Here is an 11,959-nt window from a genome sequence, read left to right on the forward strand (position 1 = left end):
TTGGTCGACAGCCGGCTGAACATGAGCCGGCAGTGTGCCCAGGTGGTTAAGAAGGCCAATGGCATCCTGGCCTGTATCAGAACTAGTGTGGCCAGCAGGAGTAGGGAAGTGATAGTGCCCCTGTACTCAGCACTGGTGCGGCCGCACCTCGAATACTGTGTTCAGTTTTGGGCCCCTCACTACAAGAAGGATGTTGAGATGTTGGAACGTGTCCAGAGAAGGGCAACGAGGCTGGTGAAGGGTCTGGAGCACAAGTCTTATGAGGAGCGGCTGAGGGAGCTGGGGTTGTTTAGCCTGGAGAAAAGGAGGCTGAGGGGAGACCTCATTGCTCTCTACAACTACCTGAAAGGAGGTTGTAGCGAGGTGGGTGTCGGTCTCTTCTCCCAAGTAACTGGCGAAAGGACGAGAGGAAATGGCCTCAAGTTGCACCAGGGGAGGTTTAGATTGGATGTAAGGAAAAATTTCTTTACTGAAAGAGTAGTTAAACATTGGAACAGGCTGCCCAGGGAAGTGGTTGAGTCACCATCCCTGGAAGTATTTAAAAGACGGGTAGATGAGGCGCTTAGGGACATGGTTTAGTGGGCATGGTGTTGTTGGGTTGATGGTTGGACTCGATGATCTTGGAGGTCTCTTCCAACCTTAATGATTCTATGATTCTATTCTATGATTCTATGATTCTTATTCTTCATTCTCTTTTCCCAAGTCTTTCACAAATACACTCCCTACATAAAACCTAGCACCGATCACTTTTAGATCACACTGTTGATCACATACTCTTCACAGACAGCCAAAGACTTCTACCTTCCTAAAAAGACTTTTTTTTTTAAACTCAATTACCCATCCTTTACAGGGCCTTTGCTCTTATCCTATTGCAACTCAAAACTCAGCAAAGGATTTCTGGACCTAAGTAAACTATATGAACTGTAAGATCTTTCTTCATGCTCAGCAACTCATTCAAAGAACTCCCATATCTGTTACTTCCCTCTACAAAAGCTCTGTTGAATTCTTTCCTTACCATTATTTAGTAGAAACTATCAAAAAGCAACAGCCCATACACACATGATTAATGTGTCCAGTATGGAATCAGACTCACTGTTCTCCAGTTCCAATGACCTCATTTCAAAAGCTGGGTTGCTACCTTCTATTCCTTTGATGTGGAAGCAGTTTTAAACCAACTAATTAAGCCTTACAGACAGTAGTTCAGAAGTGTCACATTGAATGCCTGTAGAACTCCTGGTTGAATGCTATCTAGTCATTAGCATTTGTTACTACTCATTTTACTTATTTGCTGTAATACTACTTCTATGGACACATCAGATACTCCAGGAAGCCCTCTGCAAAGAAACCTTCCAGTGCATGGACATCCTGTAACATCTCCAGTGACAACAATGCAAAAGAAACTTCGCTTTGATGTTATCTTTTTATATTTTAAGTGCACCTTCTACATCACCTATTGGCTTTTCATGCAGACAAGTTTCCTGCTTCTGATAGGTTAGAAACAAAAATACTTTTCTACTTTTTAGCAAGCTATTCCTCAGCTTATTTTTTTCTTCATTATTCTTTTTAAACATTTAATTTGCCAGGGTTTGTCCCCCCTCCATCTTACTACTTTTAATAATCTCTACTATTCTGCAGTTATTCAAACCCATTTTGTTTTAACCTTTCTAATTAGTCCCTCGTTTTAAAAAACATTAACCTTCATGGCAGCTCCTAGCTGAAGCTTTCCTAAATCCAGAGAGTCACTGACAAGACAAAGCTTTTATCCTTACACTTATGACAGAGCATAGTAGTGCATCTCCATCACACAAGTTTACATCAGCACAAAATACCAAGTAATTGGTTTGGCCCAGACCCTAAAAACTCATAGGAGAATTATGGTAGATGGTAAGAGTAAAGTAAATTCACACTTAGTAGACTTATGACTTTTTTTTTTTCAAGATTGCAAATGCTTTTTGGGAGACAGGAAAAAGGATAAAACAGAAGAAGCTGAAAAGTTTCTCATAACTTTTCTGGGAGGTTGTAAAGGCAAAGAAGTCAAGCTAAGATTTTGCTGAAGTGAGAAAAAGTGTACCCTCATGTAGAAACGATTAGTACAGGATTCCATTTACTAGTATAAGGAGATAAGCAAGTTAGTTCAGAGTATTCCTTTGCAGAAACATAAAAAACCCTATGCTATACAGGCCAGGTATAAAGCCCTCTGACATCATTGGAAATATTCTCAAAAACGTCAACAAGCAGTTCCATTGAAGCATGAAGGAAAGGGCTTATGAAACCTTGTAAGGCATGGCTACCTACTGTTCACGTGGGTATGTTCTATGATACAGGCTACATGTACACCAGCAAGTAGTGCAGCCCACTAGGAATGGGTCTGTGATGAGGATGTGACACCCTAATTACAAGGCGTGTGATGGTGGGGGAGATATATAACAGAGGGTTACTTTAGACTACCACTAGTCTAATCCTATGCACTGAAATGCCCATTAGCAGTTAGAGCACACTTTGGGACTAGTTTCACCCAAAGGGACTCTGGCTTGTGTGCTCGAAGAGCACTCTGACATGAGTCAAAGCATGACAAGTGGGGACACTGCCTATCCTAGAGAAGGCTCAGGAGGGGGATCTTATCAATGTACATAAATACCAGAGAGGTTGTGGAGTCTCCATCCTTGGAGATATTCAAAAGCCATCTGGACATGGTCCTGGGCATCGGCTCTAGGTGGCCCTGCTTGAGCAGGGGGTTGGACCAGATGACCTCAAGAGGTCCTTTCCAACCTCAACCCTTCTGTGATTCTGTGAAAAGAAGATCTGACCAAAACTAAAATACTAATGTAAACACATTCATAAAAAACCATTAACTAGCTACAGACTAATGGAGACAGAAAACAGAAGGGAAGGGAAACAAGAACAAGAAAACTCACACACATGACAGCAGCAGCAAAGTTTTTGTTGAAGGAACTGAGGTTTTGGTCACACTTCAGTCTCTGACACTTCTGCATCAGACACCTCTGAAGAGCAAGTACTGGTAAGGGCCACTCTTCAGTTTACAAAAACAGTACTGACATCTTTTTAATATGAATTCAGATAAACAATATTTAAACTTGGCAGTCCCATTTGTGTAACAGAATCCAGCTATTCATTAAAAGCTGATTAAGGCATTCTAAGAATACTGGACTGCCCTATCTGCAAACCCTTCTTTCCATTCTTTGATGTAGCGAAGTGTTATGTTGCCTTACGTTTCTGTGAGGCCATATGCCAGGTCCAGCATGTCCATCTCTTCATCAGTAATTGCATCTAGTTTCTCAAATATGTGGTCTTCAAAGATTAAATGACAAGTTGAACAGGCTAGCGTTCCTTCACATGCACCTAAAGGAAAAAAAAAGAAAAATCAAGATAGCAGAAAACTCAAGTTTCAAATTACAGCAGAATTTCAGAATAAATCCTTCATATATAACTGTTTGTCTCATACAAGAAGTATCTCTGTTGACTAGTAAAATTAATGTTTAATACATTCCCACATTCATATACCTACTCTGCATTCAACCGTCAATAGTATTTCTACAGTTTCTACAACACTGATATTCACTTGAATGCTGTAGTTAGTTAAAATACGTAACTAATTCCCTTTCTACCATTTAGAGAGAAAAGTTTTCTACTATAAGAATGCGAAAGCAGACAACACTGTCAATCAACACTACGTAATTTATTCTCAAAGTTGATCCTTCTGTCCCTCTCTTTCCCATGGTTTTGAGGTTTCCTCAAGAAGTTCAACAGAAGACATCTACTATACAAAAAATTCCTCAAAGTGCAGGAAGGAGGGATTTTATACTTGGTATTTCTTCTCACTCAACAGAACACTAATTCCCAGCAACAAAGGTAGCCAGGCTAGAGAGAGATGGTTTTCTCTGTGTTAAGGAGGCCTATATGTACTACTAGGGAATCCAGCCTGAGCCAAGGGTCTAATAATTTGCTAGGGTTGAACAGAACAAGCATCAACTACATCTACCTGCTAGAGCAGTTAGGTCATCACGGGACAGTAAAAGTTTGAACACTAACAAATGTGTCTCTGCCACTGTATAGGGCTGGCGCACCGAGTTCTCCACTTTGTTGAAAAAGAAACATACAACTTCAAGAGAAGGAGAAAGCTGAACTCTTCATACTTGTGTGGAGATTGGAGTTGGGGCACATAAACCCCCACCTCTAATTTAAATTAAGAGGAGCAGGAAAGACATTAGCCAAGTTTAATTTATTTCCTCCTTTCCAGGGAAAGCAGAACCAAGAATATTGTGACCACATCACCTTTGTACTCATATGGAAACAAAGGGAAGCAAGGCTGCACGTATAACCACTGCTATGAAAAGAAACAGTGGGATTCATCAGACCACAAGAACCATACAGAAAGCACCGTGCTGTTACATGTAGTAATGCTATCAACAGCATATGTTCAAAGTGAACATGACACTGTACTAGACTTGATTTTTAAAATATATCACGTCTTCAAGTACATACAAATGCATGTGAAAAAGTAGTTAGTGAAAAAGAGTTTAAATAAAGTGCCAAATAATGTAAAATTTGTCGTATCAACAGTTTAAGTGTGTTAATGTTGGGGGACATGAGGGTAGAAGAGGGAGGGAAAGAACGAACACTGACCCGTCTATTTGAACAGCGGAAGGTCTTTCTAGCAGTAGCAACCAAATTGAGTGCAGCTGAATCATTCAACAGTTTTGTAAGTCTTTACACAAAGATATTTCTATTAGTATTACTGCACACGGGATGCCCCCTAGTGATAGAAGTAAATAGGTAAGATTTACATTTTTTTCCCCTCATTTCTTTCTGAACACAGAACATACATTTTTACATTATTTATACTGCATTATTCCTCTGCCCTAGTATGATGTTTCATTAGCAAATGATTATTGAAATGGGACTAGCATATGTTATAATTAAAGATTGTTACAGTATCTCCAATTTTTAGTTTGGCTTCTGTTTATCAACAAGCATTATCCCCCCCCCCTTTACCACAATGCTTTAACATGGCTGATATTTACACAAACTGAGGGAATATTTACTGTAGAATACAAGCAGACTAGCCATAAGCCTATATGACACATTCAGTAAGTGATATGTAAAGCTAGTTATCCCAATGCATTAGATTTAAGAGACAATTCTTCCCCAAACGTATGCAACTCTAGACATGAGTTGCCTCAGACATAAGTCTGAGATTTAAAGTCTTATCAAAGACTTTATTACTAGCACTTAAATTAAACACACCTCAGATTTCAAACTGTGCTACACTTTTTTTTTTCTCTAATAGCTCCACACATTCAATAAGTGATACGTAAAGCTAGTTATCCCAATGCATTACAGATTTTTAAGAGACAATTCTTCCCCAAATGTATGCAACTCTAGACATGAGTTGTCTCAGACATAAGTCTGAGATTTAAAGTCTTATCAAATACTTTATTACTAGTAATTAAATTAAACACACCTCAGATTTCAAACTGTGCTACACTTTTTTTTTTCTCTAATAGCTCCATGCTCTGCATTCACTCATGCAAATTGTACTTCTGCTTCCTGCTTTAGTTTGTACTATTAATTCTTAAGCTCATGTTCATGTAAATACCTGTCCTGAGGTATTTAATTGCCATTACCAAATACCACTGCTTTGCATGGGTAGAATCCTACCACTTCAATGGAACTAACTACGGAAAGTACAAAAGTTTGAAGGAATAGGAAGGTGTTGTAACTTCCTCCTATTTTGATTTTAAACAGAACTTGTACCGAGTTAGAATTTCACTAGGGCATTGGTCTCCTTTACCCCAGTCCTTTAATAAGAATTAAATTTTTTGCTCTTCCCTGTTAACTGACATGTACTCGGTTGTTTCTTTCACTTCGCACTCAAGTACTACAGCAATTTGTGCTAGAAGAAGCCTGATAAAGTAAGACAGTATGGCAATACTGAAGTAACCAGATGCTGTTAGAAATACACCAGTTTTTTTGTTGCCTCCAGAACCTTTCAGCTCAGAAGAGTCTGCAGGTGGCATCTTTCAGATTCCACCTCGACAGCACTCTGCCCACATTCCCCTCCTTTAACATTCAAGCAAGGCTCACCCCAAATATTTTTCTAGAACTTGACCCAAAATAGTCTATGCACCTGCAGGAAAAAAAATGGGGAGAAAATCCAAATGAAGTACAGTAAAGGTTTTATAAATAAATATTCATTTACAGTTGGACTCAACGATCTTAAGGGTCTTTTCCAACCTAAATGGTTCTATGATTCTATAAATATTTATGAATAAACTGGTAATAGAACATAATTTCTAGACACTGAATACAGTATTCAGTGTATCTACTTACCAAAACCATCTATGTCTAGGTTATTATCAACAACAACATCCAGCAGTGAATCCCCAGGTTTTCCTTTGGCCGTTAGTTTGTCACCATCACGATTTATGAAATGAACAGTTATTTTATCTTCTGAGCTGAAAAAGAAAAGCATATAATGGAATTAAAGAAAGAATACTAGAATTTTTTAGATCTTTAAAATTGATTGAATGCTACTAAACCAGTAATCACTATTAACTCTAAGAACACAGAAACCTAAGCTACTGGCTTTTACAAGCTGTAACAGGTACAGGCATTTACTGCTGTACATTGAAAAAAGGCCATGAAAAATAAGAAAAAACAAACAACTTGGTTTGTGTTTTGTCACTAGAAGCTATATAGGATCCTGATATTTTGCCTTTCACTGAAGAGAGTCAGAGCTATTTTATTTTAGGCACAATATTTGTTTTTTTATAAAATAAACCAGCTTATTTTAAATGCTTCTCTTCACTCCTTTCTGTAGAGTCTTCCTTTGGATTTAGAAAATGTTAATTGTTCTCATCATTGTTATTTAGGACAAATTTAAAAATTTTCCCATTTCTGCTTAGAGTTTAGGCATTTTATTTTATTAGTTCCAAAATTTAATTATCCTCTCCTCCCAAGAATGAAAATACTCCAAAAACATTCTGCTTTTTTGAGCACAGATTCTCTTAGGATTTCATTTTGTAAATATTAATTCCAATGAAGTTCAAAGTTTTGACACTGCCTTCAAAGAAAGAAGGTTTTGCATTTTCCTGCTTTACTTTTCAGACAATTATGTTTAAGAAAAATTTCTCTCGCAGTCTGCGTAAAAGTTTAAGACTAATGCTTTTAATATGAAAAAATAGGTTTTTACTGTTCCATATTATGTCATTTCACATGCTAATTAAGGTAAAGCTGTTAAAATACAAACAACTGAAATACAGCTTGTTTGTTTCTATAGGAAAGAAAATAGTTTAAAAAGTGAGGAAAACAAGAAAAACTTATTGGATGGATAGCAAAGAAACATGCCAAGAGATGAGAGATACAAATAAAACAACTGAAAGCTAATGCAAAGATCTGTTTCAATGTGAAATACATGTTTAAGAACAGCATGCTTAATACTACCTTTAATCTTTTTAGTAATTTGGTCTTTGAGTGATCTACCATATGGAAAGCATACAAGCTTGGAAAAAAAATCAAGTCACTCCTTGGAAAACTCTAACCTGTAGAGCTGAATATTAAAGCAAAAATTTTAAAGTGGCCATACTGAAACATCAGTAAACAGCTTATTTTTGGAACTGGCTGTAAAAGAAAATGTGTTTTTAGTAATCTGAGTCCTAGCTTGTTTTGAAAAACAACAAGTGTTTGTTGTTGTAGACTTAATATACTTGCCACAACTGTAAGCTCCGTTGGCAGCAGTACACGCCATGATTCATTATGATGTTGTGTTCAATTCTTGTCATATCATCCCTCAGTCCATTCTCCGCAAGGCAGCCACAAGCTACTATTAACTATAAATTCATTCCAAAGTTATAATCGATAATGAAGGATTGACCTTGCTGATCTGCAGAATGCAACTGAAGCATGCACTATAGTAAAATTCAGAAGTCTTAAAGACCTAGCTTTACAAAATGCAATTAATGTTGCACAGTCACCTGTGATATCAAAGGACCACCTCCTGCAAACCATTCTGCGGGGGTTTAAGTTACAACTCTGCTCTTCTTGCTCCTCTGCTGCGTTAACACCTCCCACAGCACAACCAAGGAAACAAGCACCCACTTCTTAGATATACCAGTAAAAAATTCACCACCTTCACCGGAAGTTTAAGACTGATTGGTTTAGATTGCATCTGGAAAGGTATAGATTCACATTCTGACAGCTGAAGTAAGCCACTGACAGTGTAATTTTAAACTTCAAAAAGCCCTTCCAGAGCTCACCAAAATACACTCTCATTTACTGAAATATTTCTGTCAACATGACAAACACAACCCCAACAGGACACACAATGCAAGATGTACTTGTATTTACGGACATCCTCTGCCCAAGGTATAGACATGGCAAGTACTAAGTATTTGTTCAATATCCAAAACATATCCTTTCCTCTATTATAGGATGAGACAATCGCCAGTAACATGGACCAAACAGCAAGATGTCTGGCCATCCATTAGATGACTGGAACCTTTGTAAAAGACAAGTCATCTCCCTCCCAGTTCTCAAAACACACCTGAAACTGTCTTCACCTGTGATTACACTTTAATCTGGCACAAGAACAGTCCTGGCCTCCCTCCTTTGTTCCTTCTATCTCCAGCACTCACACTGCCAGGCAGTAAACTGGGTCTGGAAACAAAACTGGCTGAAACCCAACCTTCGCAGGTCAATGGCCATATGAATATCAGAACTGGTACACAGTCAGATCTGCCCCTTATATGGAATTCACATCAGTGTAAAACAATTGTTACTGCAACTTTATGATGCAATAGCACAATCTAAGCTTCACGATCAGCTTAAACCAACCTCTTTCTAATATAAAAATGTGGGTTTGGGTGATCCCCACTCCAAATCGCCCTGCCATCATCGTTACACCGGTATTACCGCAAGTCAACTCATTTTGCTAATCTGGCTGAAAGTCAACCATAAAAACAAAGTAGTCCCAGCTGAACCAGCAAGCAAAACTGACAGACACACCACTGCCCACAACGAAAATGAGGAAACAGGAGTTGGATCCCCCTTTTTGGTAGTAACAATCTTACATTAGCTTCAGCCAGCTGTGGAGCTGCACCGTGGCTGCACATGCCTAACTGGTGCAGCATGCAGCACGGGGACAAACCAAAGTACCACCACTAAGTCACTGGCTTTTGTTAAAGATTGCTACAGTAATTAACAGGACATAATCCACCCTGCTTGATAAATATTACAAATAACTGAAACTAAAACTTAAAGTTAAGAGATAGCAGAAAAACATCCTACTGCAAGACTTAAGAAGGCTATTGCCATCTTTACCACTCTTCACATAGCCAAAACATTTAATTTTAAAAAAATCACCAAGGCTTTATTGTGCATGAGCCCAAGTGGTGAAAACACTTTCAGAAGTGCATGTATGTAATGATCAAACTAGTCAGACATTCAAAACACACACCGTGCAGATCTTTTCAGTGACTGGGAGGTACCATTAAAAAAGTAATTCTAATCACACCCGCATGAAACAATATTTAGGCTTTATAAATGTCAAGTAACATGGCTTTTTGTCTACCCAGACATTGTTTACATGAAGAAAAAAAACCCCAAACACCACCATACTGTGAACTGGTCACAGGCAATTAACATGAAAACACGTGCCAGGTCTCCGCAAGTATAAGTAGCCTCAGGATCATCAGGAAGAACAAAACATATTTTGTGTAATCTGCATAAAGCATAAATATCCCAATTCATGCTCAGATGAACCCTTTTAAACAGATGTAAAATACAGTTAATTTCATCTGGTTGCCACAGTACTTACTATCAGCTTTGTTACCAAGCTTCCCTAGGATACCCTAAATTAAGCATACTGCAAATGCACAGAAGAGCACCGGAGAACTGTAAATGCTGTTCATTGTCCCTCCCATGCAAAAAAGAGTAAGTACCACAAGAATCCTGACAGCTACCTCTTCCCCCTTAAAAGAAGTATCCTTTTGAATCTTCAGCTATTACTTCCAAGTTAAGAATCATCTCTTACATTCCTCCAAACAAAACATAAAGATAATAGCTGTAGCCTGGTATTGCACATGGTAAGACCAATTCTGTTATTTCCAGATCTTGTATTAAATATTAAATCTAACAACCCTACCTAATTGGCTGAAGAGTTTCATAAACTAAACTATTATACAGGCCTCAATTAAAATATGGAAGTTACAAATCTGAAATAATCTTTAAAAGATGTAGTAATTATGTTGTGCACCAAAAATATTGTACAGCTATCTAAACTGGTATAAAAGAATTCTGAGATAACTACTGTTCACCATGAAATGAAAAGGGAGGATAACAGGAGCAAGAGAAAGAATGAAATGGAAATGAAAACATAACGCCCGATGCTTCACTGAAACCCTTGGGAGCTTCTACTCAAAGAATCACCTCAGCCGATGATTTACATAGCTAGGTCTTCATCCTCTAGACACCAAGACAGCTAATTTTACACATACAAACAATGATGTATCTTTTACTGGAATAACATTGACTGACTATATAAAGTTCAGGAACTGGGTCTCACATAATGTGACGTCCAGAAACAGTAGGACTAGAGAAAATAACTTGCACGTAGGCAGAGAAAACACTAATGTATGAAAGAAACAAAGATTTTCTTTTTCTCCCAACTCGCTCAGACAGGTTATGACATGGGGTATATAAACAATACATTTGAAATAGTTGCTTGCATGAGCTTTTTTGCTGGTACACTTGCGCAATGAATGTGAGTAAATTCCAATCTGTGTTCAGATTGTTTGTGAAAGACCTGGGGGATTGCATGTCTTACATTACTATTAGGTAAGGAAATGTTTTCCCTTTTTAGTATTCTTTTTCCTCCCATTTTTACCCTGTTAAATATTTTTTAATAACTTTCAAAAATTTGACAATGCTTTACAAAAACCTTTTCATTTCTTGAATGAAAAACTGCTAATCAGGGCCCTCAAAATAACTGAGGGTCAGGGCACTCACTCAGTGGAGACTTATTTTTAAGACACTCAGCAGGGTCACTCGAAGAAGAGATCTAAACTAGCAACTTAGTCTAAGACTCCCATATGAGATAGGTAAGAAGTTAGTTTGTCTCTCCATATTAAAAGTATCTGCTGGAACAAAGTAAAAGAGCACCTATGGGAGAGTTTAAAAGCAAACTACTGAAAGAGCTTGGATGGCAAGGGCACTACCCAACCCTCTGGAAACTGGCTAGGCTACACCACTGATGTTGGACAACTGACCGCAGGTCCTGTTCCAAGTCAAAGAAACTTCTCTGACAACCAAGTCAGTTAGGCTTTTAAAACTTCTGTATTTCAAATATTGAAAGTTAACTGTAGGCTCTGACCTATCTTTGAATATACAAGCTACAAGCCAGAAGGCCATGCATAAACACAGCCTTTGACTACATGTACTAAGTTGCAAATCTGTAGTTGTGGGCTGTAGAATATTAAGCGTCTACAGATGTAATGCATTTTGAAACACCTACTCATACATACTGGTGAGGAGAGGAGGGGTTCTGCGCACTTAGATGGACGAGTGCTCTTCAGTAAAGAAAAACTATTCTAAAGGGAGAAGAGATCTTCAGTATTGGGCTCTCTCTGATGTGCTATACTTATACCACAAGCCTAGCCAGACTTTCACACACACCAAAAAAAAAAAAAAAGAAAAAAAAGGCAAGCAAAGCACTGCACAAAAATAGCAACATTGAGAAGCTTACAACCTTTTAGAAAGCTAGTTTGAACATTAAGAACCCCAGTTTAGCTTTCCATAACATTATAAGCTCTGTTAACGGGGGTTCCAGATCACACAGGCCCTGCGGCTTAACCACGCCGCAGGGTCGGTGCGGTGCCTAACCCGGGCCGACCCACAGGCACCTCCAGCTAACAGCCCCCGGCACAGCCTTGCGGGACACAAC

The 11,959-nt window shown here is 38.4% G+C and overlaps 1 protein-coding gene across 1 annotated transcript in view; it reads right to left on the reverse strand.

Annotated features, from left to right (window-relative positions):
* FDX1 (ferredoxin 1) overlaps nucleotides 1-7,768 on the reverse strand; it is an 11,759-nt gene extending 3,991 nt beyond the window's left edge. Inside the window, exons 1-3 of the mRNA XM_009335275.1 lie at nucleotides 7,728-7,768; nucleotides 6,352-6,476; nucleotides 3,231-3,360 (exon numbers count right to left, since the gene is read on the reverse strand). Coding sequence (XP_009333550.1) covers nucleotides 3,231-3,360; nucleotides 6,352-6,476; nucleotides 7,728-7,768 — 296 coding nt within the window. The remainder of the gene's footprint in view (nucleotides 1-3,230; nucleotides 3,361-6,351; nucleotides 6,477-7,727) is intronic.
* Between the last annotated feature and the right edge of the window lie 4,191 nt (nucleotides 7,769-11,959).

Source organism: Pygoscelis adeliae, unplaced genomic scaffold (genome assembly GCF_000699105.1).
Source record: "Pygoscelis adeliae isolate BGI_AS28 unplaced genomic scaffold, ASM69910v1 Scaffold142, whole genome shotgun sequence".
Lineage (NCBI taxonomy): Eukaryota > Metazoa > Chordata > Aves > Sphenisciformes > Spheniscidae > Pygoscelis > Pygoscelis adeliae.